General features: G+C 41.0%; 1 protein-coding gene across 1 annotated transcript in view; it reads left to right on the top strand.

Annotated features, from left to right (window-relative positions):
• The window catches only part of EDIL3 (EGF like repeats and discoidin domains 3), a 160,864-nt gene that overhangs the window by 83,539 nt on the left and 61,697 nt on the right, over positions 1 to 15,628 (top strand). The window contains exons 6-7 of the mRNA XM_075727116.1: positions 13,313 to 13,468; positions 14,555 to 14,699. Coding sequence (XP_075583231.1) covers positions 13,313 to 13,468; positions 14,555 to 14,699 — 301 coding nt within the window. The remainder of the gene's footprint in view (positions 1 to 13,312; positions 13,469 to 14,554; positions 14,700 to 15,628) is intronic.

The following is a 15,628-nucleotide window of genomic DNA, read 5'->3' as shown; positions in this document are numbered from 1 at the left end:
AGCAGCCTGATCCACCTGCTGGTTGTTTTGATGTTCTTCAGTGGCCCAGCTCTTGGGTACGTGAGCATCTACGTGACAAACTTTTACAACCAGGTTCTCTACCTGGGCAGCAATATCTTGCCACAATGCGGCAGGCCAGGTGGGTTTGCCTCTGCACTGCCAGTTGCTCTGCTTCCATTTCTGCAACCACCCCCACAGGGCATTTGCCACCATCCATGAGTCAGTATAGAGATAAAGGACTGGCTACTTTTCTCATTCATCAATATCTAAAGCTAGCTGGGTGGCTTTCACCTCCACAAACTGACTCGACTCCCCTTCTCCTTCAGCACTTTCTGCGACTTGTCGTATAGGACTCCATACAGCAACTTTCCACCTCCAATGCTTTCTCACAAGACAACAGGACCCATCAGTGAACAGGGCATATTGCTTTTCATTTTCTGGCAATTTATTATACAGTGGGGCCTCCTCAGTACGTGTCACCTCCTCCTCTGGTGATATTCCAAAACTTTTGCCTTCTGGCCAGTCCATGATCACTTCCAAGATTCCTGGGCGACTGGGGTTTCCTATTCGAGCCCGTTGTGTGATTAGTGCAACCCACTTACTCCACGTAGCATCAGTTGCATGATGTGTAGAGGGGACCCTCCCTCTGAACATCCAGCCCAGCACTGGCAGTCAGGATGCCAGCAGGAGCTGTGCTTCAATACCAACCACTTCCAAAGCAGCTCGAACCCCTTCATGTGCTGCCAATATCTCTGTCTCAGTTGGAGTATAGCGGCCTTTGGATCCTCTGTATCCCCGACTCCAAAACCCTAGGGGTCGACCTCGAGTCTCCCCTGGTGCTTTCTGCCAGAGGCTCCAGGTAGGGCCATTCTCCCCAGCTGCGGTGTAGAGCACATTCTTTACATCTTGCCCTGCCTGGACTGGCCCAAGGGCTACTGCATGAACTATCTCCCATTTAATTTGTTCAAAAGCTTGTTGTTGCTCAGGGCCCCATTTGAAATTGTTCTTCTTGCGGGTCACTTGATAGAGAGGGCTTACAATCTGACTGTAATTTGGAATATGCATTCTGCAAAAACCCACAATGCCTAAGAAAGCTTGTGTTTCCTTTTTGCTAGTTGGTGGGGACATAGCTGTTATTTTGTTGATCACATCCATTGGGATCTGACGACGTCCATCTTGCCATTTTATTCCTAGAAACTGGATCTCTTGTGCAGGTCCCTTGACCTTGCTCTGTTTTATGGCAAAACCGGCCTTCAGAAGGATTTGGACTATTTTCTTTCCCTTCTCAAAAACTTCTCCTGCTGTATTGCCCCACACAATGATGTCATCAATGTACTGCAGATGTTCTGGAGCTTCACCCTGTTCCAGTGCTGTCTGGATCAGTCCATGGCAAATGGTGGGGCTGTGCTTCCACCCCTGGGGCAGTCGGTTCCAGGTGTACTGAACACCCCTCCAAGTAAAAGCAAACTGGGGCCTGCACTCTGCTGCCAAAGAGATTGAGAAAAACTCATTAGCGATGTCAATTGTGGCATACCACTTAGCTGCCTTTGACTCCAGTTCATATTGAAGTTCTAGCATGTCTGGCACGGCAGCACTCAGCGGCGGTGTAACTTCGTTCAGGCCACGATAGTCCACTGTTAGTCTCCACTCCCCATTAGACTTTTGCACTGGCCCTATGGGACTGTTAAAGGGTGAGCGAGTCTTGCTGATCACTCCCTGGCTCTCCAGTTGACGAATCAGGTTATGGATGGGAATCAGGGAGTCTCGGTTGGTGCGATATTGCTGCCTGTGCACTGTTGCGGTAGCAATTGGCACCTGCTGTTCTTCGACCCTCAGCAACCCCACAATAGAAGGGTCCTCTGAGAGACCGGCAAGGTGGACAACCTTTAATTTCCTCCATCTCCAAGGCAGCTATACGAAAAGCCCACTGGTTCCTTTTTGGGTCCTTGAAATACCCTCTCCTGAGGTATCTATGCCAAGGATGCACAGAGCGTCTGGGCCAGTCACAATGGGGTGCTTTTGCCACTCATTCCCAGTTAGGCTCACTTCAGCCTCCAATACCGTGAGCTGTTGGGATCCCCCTGTCAATCCAGAAATGCAGATAGGCTCTGCCCCTCTATAGTTTGAGTGCACCAGTGTCCACTAGAGCCTTATACTCCTGTGGGTCTGATGTGCCAGGCCATCGAATCCACACAGTCCAGTAAACCCGATTGTCCCTTTCCTCCACCTGGCTGGAGGCAGGGCCCCTCTAACACTGGTCATAGTATTTGTTGTTCACTTCTTGTATATGTGAATCAAGAGTCCCTTGATTAAGATCAGAAGTAAAATTAGCCCTTTTACTCCGTCTGGGTAACTGCTCACTGGAAACTGGAGCTGCAATTTTCCTGGGAGAACCGCCTTTTGTAATAGTTTTTCTTTGCAACTCATACACCCGTGCCTCTAGGGTCGAGATGGATTTTCCATCCCACTTCCTCATGTCCTCTCCGTGGTCACGCAGGTAAAACCACAGGGTGCCCCATGGTGTGTATCCTCTCCATCCTCTCTCTTGCACATGAGGACATTGACTCCTAATGGCTGATATACTGGTTCGTACAGCTGGGGAGTAAGACATTACCTCTTTGAGTTGCTGGAACTCTCGAGACAGTCTTTCCATAGCCAAGACACAAGCCCGTAGGGAGGAAGAGATACTTTCTTTGTATTCCTGGAGTCGGCTAGCCACTTCATCCACTTTTGGTGCCTCGTCATCTTTCCAGGACAGTATTGCCAACGAGTTGGCATACGATGCTGGTGCGCTCTGTACCACCTTCCGCCACATGGGTCATGTGCACCTGTCTTCATCTGGATCTTTGGGTAACTGCTCATTGTTCATGTCACTATAAATCACCTCCAGCACGCCTAATTCCCTCAGGTACTGGATATCTTTCTCTACGGTGGCCCATTTGCCTGGGCGATATACAACATCTTCCTTGAAGGGATGCCTTTTCTTCACACTTGACAGAAGTCGCCTCCAGAGGCTGAGGGTTTTTGCCCCTTTTCCAATTGCTTTGTCAATGCCCCCTTCCCTAGAAAGGGATCCCAGCTGCTTGGCTTCCTTACCCTCTAAATCCAGGGTACTGGCCCCGTTATCCCAGCATTGGAGCAGCCAGGTGAAGATGTGCTCGCCTGGATGACGACTGAAATCTTTTCGCATATCTTGCAGCTCACTCAGGGATACAGGTCGGGTGGTTACCATCTTATTTATAGGTTCTGCCTCTTCCTCATCCTGTTACCATGATGGCCCTCGTTCATCTTCATCTCTTACTAAACAAGCTGATTTTCTTGTGTATTTTTTCTTTTGTATAGGGGCAACTGATACCAGCACGGATTGGTTGTCTGGTTTAGCCATTGTGCCTGTCACTGGGGTTGGAGTGGCCGCAATGCCTGTGGCCGGGGTTTGAGTAGCCACAGTGCCTGTGGCTGTGGTTGGAGGAGCTGCAGTGCCTGCGGCAGGGGTTGGAGTGGCCACAGTGCCTGTTGTCTTGTCATCAGATCCAGAGACCTTCTCTTTCCCTTGAGGGTACTGAATTGTGTTGACCATGGCTCGATAGGCATGGACTGGCCCCCAGCATGTTGCAATGATTTCTGTCTCTCTGGAGTTGCCAGGGTGACAACATACTTTTTCCAAATATTTTACTAGTTCTTCAGGGTTCTGCACTTATTCAGGGGTGAAGTTCCAAAACACTAGAGGTGCCCACTGTCCTAGGTACTTGCCCATACTATCCTACACACCCTGCCACTCATAACTCTCCAGCCTTGGCGTAAATCTCTGGACGATATTCTTAAATTGCTTACTAACCTTTGTCAAAACCAAAACAATATTCCCAAGAAGTATCAATAGAAGTATCTTAACTGCCCAGGGGTGTTCAAGATACTGAAAAGTTGTAATGAAGGAGGAAACATCATAGAAGAAGGTAGCGCAGCTGCCATTCTGTATTTCCTCCACAACAAACCTCTCAGAGGAGGAGGTATAATTGTTAATTCTTTCTGTGAGGTGGTACCCAAAGTACAGCATTAGCTTCAGTACAAACCCCAAATACCAAACAATGCTCAAGGTCAGTGTTTTAATAACAAATATCCCAAGCAAAACATCACTAATCACTGCAGAGCACAGCAGACTGCAAAAACCAACACCAATTGTTAACATGTAGAGCGAAAACAGGGGCATGGTGCAGATCAGATGAACTAATATTGTGACTGGCAACTGTTAACAGATTCCTTAATACACTCTGGTTAATTTGTTATTATCTCAAACCCTTCGTGCCCCACATTGGGCGCCAAAAAGGACTGTCATTGTTTAACCCCAGCCAACAACTAAGCACCATGCAGCCACTTGCTCACCCCCCGCCCTGCCCCTGTGGGATGGGTGAGAGAATCGGAAGAGAAAGAGTAAGAAAAACTCCTGGGTTGAGATAAGAACAGTTTAATAATTGAAATAAACTAAAATATTAGTAGTAGTAGTGGTGGTGATGGTAGTAGTAGTAGTAGTAGTAGTAGTAGTAGTAGTAACAACACTATATTAATAATAGTAATAATAATATACAAAGCAAGTGATGCACAATGCAATTGCTCACCGCTGGCCGACTGATACCCAGACAGTTCCCAAGCAGTGATCACTGCCCTCCAGCCAGCTCCCCCAGTTTCTATACTGAGCATGACATCCTATGGTATGGAATAGCCCTTTGGCCAGTTTGGGTCAGTTGTCCTGGCTGTGCCCCCTCCCGGTTTCTTGTGCACCTGGCAGAGCATGGGAAGCTGAAAAGTCCTTGACTAGCATAAGCAGTACTTAGCAACAACTAAACCATCAGTGTGTTATCAGCATTATTCTCATCCTAAATCCAAAACACAGCACTATGCCAGCTACTAGGCAGAAAATTAACTCTATCCCAGCTGAAACGAGGACAGTAATGATCACAAAACTCCAGTAGGGATCTCACAGTGCCAGGGAAGTTTTTGCTTTAGCTCCCATCTTTCAACAAATGGGTTTAATTCCAGGTTCAGCTTTAATATTCAAAACTGATGAAGAGGATTTCTTCATCTGGGCAACAGTCTTATCATTTTCTAGCACATTTCCTTCTGACTTAACATTTTTTGTCTGAGAAGTTACATACGGCCTAGACAAAGCCCACTGAAGTCAGAATGGGAATTCTTCCCAGTTGTCGTTGTTGGGCTTCAGGGCAGGTCATATTTGTTATCAGAGTTTTTACTAGAGTGCATCTACCTAAATGCTTTAAAAACAAATGGAAAGGATGGAACATAAAGTACTTCACATATTTGCAATAGGCACATTAAGAATTTTCCCTGAGTATATTTTCATGGTGATTTCAGTATTGTACCTTTTGAATTTACTTCTTTTCCCTAAAGAGGGTTTTCATGTAGGATTAAAAGAAAAGTGCATGTTTGTTTCTGTGACCTGAGTCTATCTTCCTACCTTCTAACCTCTACAAACCGTTAATCAAAACTATTTTACAAGTGGAAATTCATATGGGTATTTTCTCTGATATTTTTATTTACACATTCTTTGACTGGTACTTTAAGAATTATTCTAGACATTTTGGGGAAGTTCTTTCTGGGAGGCATTAGCATGCCAAAGAAAGGAAGAGTATTCACAAGTTCAAGGTATATGAAGGAATTAATAATAGTGATAAATGACCTTAGTGTTTCTTAGCTAGCCTTAAATTCTAGGTAGTTTATACCCATTTAATCAATACTTTGTCAATAAGATGAAATTTTACAGGGCTACAAACCTCCGAACAATGGGAGATTGATTATTGGCCTTTTCTTTAGATGATAGTCTAAACATGCTGGTATTTGAATAATTCATGTAATCTAGTTAATGGCATTCATCAGTACTACCTTTGGGACTGAAATAATGACTTAATAATAAGAAGAAACAGACCAACCAAGTTTTTAGTCTGTCTAATTATGTAAACTCTCTGAGGCACAAAGTGAAAGTTCTCAGCAAAAGCCAAATTAAGGGAGTGCTTTCTGGAAATATTCATAACATATGCTCCTCCATATTAGCATTACGTGGTCCAAACAATCCCTGTGGTTATGTTTTTCATACTGTCGTGGTTTAGCCCCAGCCAGCAACTAAGCACCACGCAGACGCTCATTCACTCCCCCTACCCCGATGGGATGGGGGAGAGAATCGGAGGAGTAAGAGTGAGAAAAACTCCTGGGCTGAGATAAGAACAGTTTAATAATTGAAATAAAGTAAAATAGTAATGATAATAATAGCAATACAATAATGATAATAATAATAACAACAATATACAAAGCAAGTGATGCACAGTGCAATTGCTCACCACCCGCCGACCGATACCCAGACAGTTCCCAAGCAGCGATCGCTGCTCCCAGGCCAACTCCCCCAGTTTCTATACTGAACATGAGCATATGGTATGGAATAGCCCTTTGGGCAGTTTGGATCAACTCTTCTGGCTGTGCCCCCTCCCAGTTTCTTGTGCACCTGGCAGAGCATGGGAAGCTGAAAAGTCCTTGACTAGCAGAAGCAGTACTGAGCAACAACTAAACCATCAGTGTGTTATCAACATTCTTCTCCTGCTAAATCCAAAACAGAGCACTGTGCCTGCTACTAGGAAGAAAATTAACTCTATCCCAGCCGAAACCAGGACACGTACAAGTAGGGTTTAACCTTTATTCTGGTCTTTTCACAGAAAGGCAAATTAAATTAGTGGGCCAGTTTGTGTCTCTGATTCAGCATGCCTAACTTGAAGCTTGTAAATAGTCTAATTGATGATAGAAAAGGTGATGAGTTACTTTTAGATGGTTGGCTAGGGCTAAGCTGTGAGTACAGGGAAGACCTGAGAGATGTTTGTTGTTACCATAAGATATGATATTCTGGTGAGGCACTCTGGAAACAACAGTATTGGGACGATGAGTTTACAGAGGATTTAATAGCAAAGTTGTGAAGAGACTTTGCTGGATCTGCATCCATGTAAGCAAAACAAAAAGGGTTTGGGATCAGAAATAAATGACTGTTTAATTGGTTTGTCTGCAAAGTACAATCCCGCAATCATGTTAGGAATTATTGTTTCTAAAGTGACCTGTGGCAAATGACCATATTAGTTCTCCTAGACTGTCACAATTATAACATAAAACATGTTGGCTTTTGTCCATGTAATAAAACCCCTTCCAGAATGGCAGCAACAGCTGGAGTGCCACCATCACTGCGTTACCTAATCTGGATGCTAGTTAAAACACATACCACTGCTACTATGCTGACTGCATTAATGCCCTCAGCTAAATCTGGAGAAGCTCTGCTGACAGTGCTGATTAGGAAAGTAACAAAAAGCCACAGACAAGCAAGATATATGAGCACCTTACATCCAGGTGCCAGCAATGCTTTGCAACAGGGAAGATAATAGTAACTGACCTGCTCTGACCTTCCTGCACCTCATCACATGCCGAGTCCTGCTCTGCAGCCCCTTGCTCTTGACATGACATCAGTGAAACAGCAATCTTCAGTTGTGTTCAGGGCCTCTAGTGCTTGAAGACAGAAAAGGAAATGTGTGAGGGAGCTTTCAAGCTCACTAAGTTTCTCAGTATAGAGGGAATCATGTCAGGTTAATCCTTTCCTGAGTTTATTACAAACATTTCCATTGGCAAGTGTCCCTATTTTTCAACAGAAAATGTTTCTGTGGGTGCTTTCTATCTAGCTTTATCAGAATTATGACTTTAAAAAAAAGACAAAAAAAAGTTTCAATCCTTCAAAAACTGATGAAATCATCAGGGAAGGGTTGCTGTGGTAAATCTTTGAATGCCACTACAACCTTGATCCTTTATTCAACCCTATTTTTATACGAGTAATAGTGAGTATTAGTAAAAATATATATACTTTGTGCTAGAAAAGATGGAGAATTATTTATAGCAATGCTATTGTAGCTCGTAACTGAAACAGGTGAACACCATAGTTCTCCATAAACTGCATTTCTGTTTATGAATGAAGGCTCATGTAAAACTACTTTTACAATCTCAAAGACCCAATGTTTCCCAAAGGCTTTAATCTGAGCATTTCTTGGAAGCTTGCTGTTAAGGTATACTTCAGGCAAACCTGTTCTGTATGAAATGTTAGTGGTGTTATTGCTAATAGTGCAATAACAAATGAGGGGAATATGGTTATGTATTCTGGGCAGGAGCATCATATATGGTGTCTTCCTAAAGTTGCTCCATCTTCTCATCCCTCTTCTCCTCTCCTGCATGTAATAATGTAGATGAGACATATGCAACTGATTTTTTTAACTTTTTTGTCAAGATAATAGCTTCTGCACACTGAATATACTAATACTTGATCACAAATTGAAGAGAAATATGAACTTCTTCCACTGGTGCTGACCCTAATCTCTGCTGTACTATGTGACATATTATGACTGTGAATTTAGTCTTTTTTCTACAAGTCTAAGGTTTGTTAAGCATGCTGGGAAGTTAGTTTTGGTCTTTGTGGAGCCCTTTGGACTGTTTATGGAAGACAAGCACGAAGCAGTTCCCTCCTGTGTTATGGTCCTACGTTTACTCACGTAAAAGTGAAGCTGCACACACACACCATGCAGATTTGCAGGACTGGTTCTGAATTGCCTTTGAAAATGATGCACTGTACAATCTACAGGAACTTGTAAAACTACCTTGTTCATATTGCCACTTTCTCTTGGGAAAATATTCTTTTTCATTTGTTTTATTTCCTTTCTGATATGGATTTTTTCAAGTTCCAGTAAAATCTTGATTGACTACGTCTTTGTCATTCAGACAACTGAATGTTTTAGCATCCTACAACAGATTTGTGTGAGTCATTGCAGTCAAAAACATTAGTACACTAGTGAAAATTGCTTAATAGATAGTTACTCCTACAGAATCAGTGCTGACAGCAGGAAATGTGGCATGCTAGTTAGTTTTTCCCCTCCTGTTGAAAGAGGCCATGACTCTATAACCTGCTGGGATGATAGAAATGCTCTAATCATGGAGTCAGGATGATTGTGGTGGTTGAAAGGAACAAGGTTAAAAGAAATTTCAAGGACTGCTGGGAACTTTTTAAACTGATAGAGTTGATTTTATTCCCCAGCTCTTGGGCACACACCACACTCGAGGGAGTATGCCTCAAGTGATTTTCTTTTTACTTAGCTTTAGCTGTATGACATAATATAGAAGGAACCGAGTGACTGGCAGTACATGAATTCAGCCTTTGACAGTGTATACTGCACTGACTCTGAGGTACTGTATCTTGTCCCTTGGCACTGTCTATTAACTTGAGCTGACAGCCATGCCTGTGCTCTAACTGTGCTTTTCTCAGTATCAGCACAGTGACTTTGCATCACCCACCATATATTGTGTAGACATAATCTGTTTCTTGTAGCATCAGACTTAATTGAATTGATGTCAGACTACTGGCTTTCTTTTACATGCAGTTTTACCTGAGTCATTCAGCGTTCATCATTTATTCTAGCCCCAGAAAACTTCCTCACTGAAATGCAAAACCCGTTTGAGGCAGATTCTGTTACAGTGTTAAACGGCACCTTACCCCTTACCCAAGTTTCGTAAAATGCTTCATGCCATGAGGATGTAGGGCATCGGGCATCCTCAGATCTGCTTGTGAATATTACAGCCAAATCTCTGATGTATATTGGGAGAATTAGGTCCCATGGAAGTTGCTGAACCCAGGAGCACCCTCTAAGCTGGGGCTGAACACAGCTTCGTGGACAGGGGCTGAGTGTTAAGTCTGAATTCGTTACTCTCAAAATAACCTTAAATTTAAGTAGTGCAGGTAGAACTGATTAGTCTCTTTTTTCTGTAAGTAGTTTCCTCAAATTTTTGTGCAAGTATCTTCTTACAAGGTCTTTACCATGCATTAATACTTAAATTACTGAGGTAAATCCCTCAAAATACTATTGATCTTCTATCATCTTTGACTCTTTCTAGTTAATCTTTGTAATGATAAGGGGTCCTTTATAACTGGATAAGCTATTACCTTTTTTAAAAAGATCTGTTAAACTCTTGTTCTTATCCTGCTGACTTTCACCTCTGTTTTAAAACACAGTCACCCATGTAATTAGAATATATAACATTCTGTCCTAGATCTGAATCCACAAGCAGAGCTTCCTAAGTTGTTTTTCTTCACAATTACCACAGAGAAATACCTTTGAAAATGCTTTTAGTGCTAAAAAGCTAGTTCACATTTCACGTGCAGATCTTTGCTTCCTACTGAAGTACATTAAGTAAGAAAGATTTCAGCACCTGCTTCTTTATAGTCATTGAACAGTTGTAATATTTTGAGTTTTGCTAAGCTCTGACGTGAAAAATTTAAAATACATAAAAGAACCCAGACACAAAGGACCAATTAATTCCTGATGTACCCATATGCACTGAAAGGAGCTAGCACAGGCATGAGGCTAGCCCCATGGGGATTTTGTATGTAAGAAAGCTGCAGGGATTTGAAAGTGGGTTTTTTTCCCCTTTCATTGGGATTTCTCTGAAAACATTGACAGAGTATGTAGACCTAATTGCAAAACACAGTATCCTGTTTTTATTTCCTGTGTTGTATCAAGCTCAATACTGCCTAAAGCTAAATCTCAGCTTGTGGCTCAGAGTATGGCTACTGATCAAGAAACCTCTAAAAGGAAAGCTTCTCTCTGTTAAAACAAAGTAAATATAATTGTGTAGCTTATAAGTACAGCTATCCAGATAAAGGTATAGAGCAGGCTGGTATATAGCAGAAAAAAGGTAGGTTTTTTACTTCCTGAAACTCAAAGAACACAGGTTAAACAGTATGTGCATTAAATGAGTATTTAATAATAATTTTTGTTTCATTTTTATGATTATCTGACCAAATCTTCCCTTCCTTCAGTAAGACTTTTCTTTTTTTCAAGTTTGAGTTTCAACCATTGTATTAAACTCTTTGGCAGACTACTTTTAGGTGGGTTTTTTGTCATTGTTTTGCTTCTTGAAATGCAGTGGTTGATTTGTTGTGCATTAGAGATGGAGGCTGGGACATAGAAGGGAGCCAGTGTGGGAATATAACATTCAGTGGTTAAAGCCATGGTTTCATTAGAAATCACTCTTTCTAAGTAAACAGGGGAAAAGAAATTCCACATAAAGTCTCATCCAAAAAACTCCCCAAAATTATTATCTGGAAAAAGAAAAATTGGGAATGAAGCTGAAAGAATATTAGGTATATGCATAACTGGATCAAAGAAAACTTATTTGGTGTTGCATTATATGTTCCTTTTCCCAAACAGTGAAATATGAAGATAGTCAGTATATGCAAAAGGCAGATAATCAATGGCTGGTTTCTGTTTGACTGTGCTTTCTAATTTGTTTTTGGAGATGGTGTTCACTTAATTATTAACAATTTTCTAAATATATGAAAAATTGTTTTACTTGCCTGTTTATTAATTTTCTTAAATTCCATACAGAGAGTGAAATCTGCAAAAGAGACTTCCAGAAACCTTTAAGTCTAACTGGTTACTATTTTTAATGTAGTTAGGGGGCTGATAGTAATCTCTGGAGCTGACCTCTTACAAATATAATGTGTCTTTTTTTTTTTTTTTTCCTCTGGGACACCTGGAATGGGGGAAAAGAAGGTTTCCCAAGACTGTAAAAAGGCCGGAATCTCTTCTAATTTATACCTGTCTAGATTTCTGGTCTGAGTCCATTCTCCCCATTGCAATTGCAAAAATTCCTGCAGTTTTCTGGTATATGTGAGAAAGATCGTGTAAGAAATCTGATCTTTTATAGGCGGCTTCTCCTCTCTCAGTGGGTCCAAACCTTTAAAATACTCATCGTTATTCTAAAGGTGTGTGAGTGTTTAGTAATTTGTTATAGGGAGAACTATGGTAAAACTACGCTGACATCTCTTTTGCCTTCAGAAGAAAATATCAGAAGCCCAACTATATCAGATAAGTAGCAGAGAAATCGCTAGACTCCCTCAAAAAAACAGTAGTAAAAGTCTGTCTTTCTCCACTTTCCCCTTGTGTACACAGGAACCTATTGAAACACTGAAGTTTGATCTTACATCCTTAACAGAGGCTAGATTACATTACCAAGTGAGAGAAAATCTTGACTGTAAAAATCAAGTATAAAGATTAAAGTATTTGAACAGCAGATACATGATCTGTTTCTGACTCTCCAAATTCCTATACGGTGGCTGCTATCCCAAATAGGAGGGGGTGCACTGGGTCAGCTACACTAACTAGGGGCAGAGATAAGATTAATTTGGAGGAGGCAAGTGTTAATGTAGTTTAATGTATTATTTACGTTGTCCCAATTGTTTACTCTCTAGTATTTCCATTTGTCTCCTTTTGCCACACATCTGCCTGCATCTTCACGCAATTCTCACAGTATGACACCTCTTTGTTAAGCTTCATTTGGTGCAAAAGTTACAGACTTCAGCTGCCTACCAGCAAGAAGGTGGGAGTGCAATTGCCACAGATTGCTTCATGATTGACTTCATTGCAGGGACAAGGCTGATGATGCCAGCATTGTTTGATTTGAACATCAGATTCTGAATTTTGTGGGAATATAGTTGTCTTGCCCATATCATAGATGGATAAAGAAGGCAAAATTAAGGTTGTTTGAATATTGTTGAACTGTCCATACATCTTCATTTTGTATTTCAAGATGTTGCAGTCAACTGGGGCAAGTACAAAGGGAATGTTTGTATCTGTTGATAGCCATTGAAATTTTGCTATTGACTGTTTTGGGATTAGCATTTCAACTATGACCTTTACATATATGAATTTTCAGCGAGAATCAAGGAAAGGTCTATTTGCTTTACAGAACATTCATGTATTTTTACTTTCACAAAGAAATTTGACCTGAAATTAACTGTGTCTCTTTTGTATGGGATAGCAGATTGGTTTCTAACAGAACAGAAGATTCAGCCTTTGGTAAATTATCACACTGTTGCATTTCCTTTTTAGGAAGGAAATATATAGCAACAATCCTGTATACCAGTAATACGCTGTATGCTAGTAATATACCAGTAACATCCTCTATATCAATAATACATACATATATGTGTGTGTACACATACACATGAAGACATAAGCATAGTACAGGCTTTTGGTTCAATTTTTTTCATTTATTTATGTGCATATGTACACAAAATGAATGAAGGATAAAAGGAATTAATGCAAGTGTAAAGATAGTAACTTAAATGCAACCACTACATTTTTTCCTTTCTGTCATTCAAAAAAAAAAAAAAGGAATCTAGAATAAAAATTGTGTCCCGCAGGTGGTTAGTGACAACATTGTGCTGTTGTTTCAGATAAACCTGCAGAAGAAGATGCGAGTCACTGGAGTCATAACTCAAGGTGCCAAGAGGATTGGAAGTCCAGAATATGTAAAATCTTACAAAATTGCATACAGTAATGATGGGAAGTCGTGGACAATGTACAAAGTAAAAGGCACAAGTGAAGATATGGTAAGATTAAGTCATCTGTATATGAATACGTCTTATGGTTTAGCTGCCTTCAGAAGTATGAGGTATCTCTAGGAGATAAGCATAACTGCCTGACAGTATGATATAGGTTGCCTTATTATTTTTCTCTGAAAAAAACCCTTAAAAAAATTTGCACTTTCTCTCTAAGAATTTCTTATACTTTAATTGATGGTTGTATAAATACTATGTCCCAAGGCTAGAATAATCCTGTTTATTACACTTAACTGATTTTCATTTTAATTAGTTTACTAGTAATTACTCATTACTATTTTCAATTTAGTTTTATTACATTGGCAAATTAGTGTTAACCCTTAAAAGCATAGAACCCATTCATCAGTGCTAATCTCTGTACTACAGAAACAGTATCATCCAGCAGCAAGTATGTATTTACAGTTTATAGTTACCACTTACTTTTTATGGAGTTGTGCATACAAAGCAGCAAAAATCCCTTTACTCTGTAAGTTAAGATAGAACTAAGGCACTTTGCAGCATTAGATATAGTTTCTTCATTAGGAAATTAAAATGCTATGTGAAGAGGTATATAATGAGGGAAGAAAACAAAGTACAAGCATACCTGGTTAGAGTAAGGAGTGAACAGAATAATGCTTATAGGTTTAATTCAGCTCCCCCTGCGATCAGTGGGATGGTTACAGTGTACTTCAGTGGGAGCTGGATCAGGTCCTTGAAGTAGAGGGGAAAAAGATAAGTGTCAATCTGCATAAGTAATTGCAGGCTAAATTGAGTTGGGAATGTTTAATACACTAATTAGAAAAGAAGACATAATTTAGTTGCATTAGTAGCTTCAGTTTCTAGGAGTGACAAAATAGAGGTCTTGATTCAGTGCAGGTGCAAACACATGGCGATGCAAGCCAATGGCAGTATGTTTTTCTTAAGAACTTGTACATTGGGCACTAGAAATGCTAAAACAGCCTCTATTTGGGACAAACTTCCAGACACATGTGCAGGAAAGGCCAGAAGAACAACGTAGATATTTTTGAGACATGGAAATCAACTAAACCTCCAGTAATCCTCCTGGCACATTTTTATGAGTATGTTATTTGATCACAGGTGTTTCGTGGAAACGTGGACAACAACACCCCGTACGCTAACTCCTTCACCCCTCCAATTAAGTCACAATATGTACGGCTGTATCCCCAGGTGTGCAGAAGACACTGCACGTTGAGAATGGAACTTCTAGGCTGTGAACTGTCAGGTGGGTTTTCTGCAATCACCACATCTCAGAAGTTAACCACAAAGCAGCGCATTTTTGTGCCCAAGGTCTAAACTGCATGCAGTTTATTCACAGTGAAATGAAGGTGGCAGGGCTGAGTTTATCCAGACAGTTACTTATCTCTTTTTATGTAAATTATATAAGCAGCAACACTTACCTAAATAATGGAAGTGATAATAGTTGTTTGCAGTAGGGCAGTAATAGTAGTAGGGTAATGTGGTAGCAATCTAATAACACTTTGTAAATCTTTCTGTGCTCATTGGCCTCCAATTACATGCGACCTAGAAAAGGCCACTTACAGCAGTTTTAATAACTATCAAGAGCTATCAGGACCTGTTATGTTACATACTAAGCAGACCATGAGGCAGAGTCTCTAACTCACTGTTACACTCAGCACAGCCTAAACTAAGCGCTGAAAACTGTTTCTGAGAGCCAAAGCTGTTTGTGCAGTGCTGTGCAGCAGAGTCACAGCAGAAGCAAGCATCAAAGCTGATTTGAGTAATGTCTCCTGGCTGCTGGGTGACCGCGCCGATGTGTTGTGTGACATCCTCAGAGGGACAGGGGTGCTTCAGCTGCCATCAAGGACCGCTCAAAGTGCAGTAAGGTATATTTTGCTGGCCTGCTTTAGTCAAGATTTCAGTTTAGATTTGTTTTGTGGAATTCTAGCAGAAGCAGGGATTGCATCTCATAGCAAAAAGTAAATGAACAAGTGGAGCCAATATAAACCCTCTTAAGGTTTGTAGCAGCAGAAGTTATAGCTCAAAAATGTAAAGCCTGACCCCCAGCCACTCTCTGCAAGAACCATGTTCCCTTACAAATTCAGTAGAGCATGTAAATTTTTTATCTTTTTCAAGAGATCAACCTTTTACTGGTGGGAGCGCTCCACTGAATTAATTTAAGAATTATTTTTA

The sequence above is a fragment of the Pelecanus crispus genome, chromosome Z (assembly GCF_030463565.1).
Source record: "Pelecanus crispus isolate bPelCri1 chromosome Z, bPelCri1.pri, whole genome shotgun sequence".
NCBI lineage: Eukaryota > Metazoa > Chordata > Aves > Pelecaniformes > Pelecanidae > Pelecanus > Pelecanus crispus.
The sequence above is the reverse complement of the archived record's forward strand: the minus strand, read 5'-3'. Positions and strand labels throughout refer to the sequence as shown.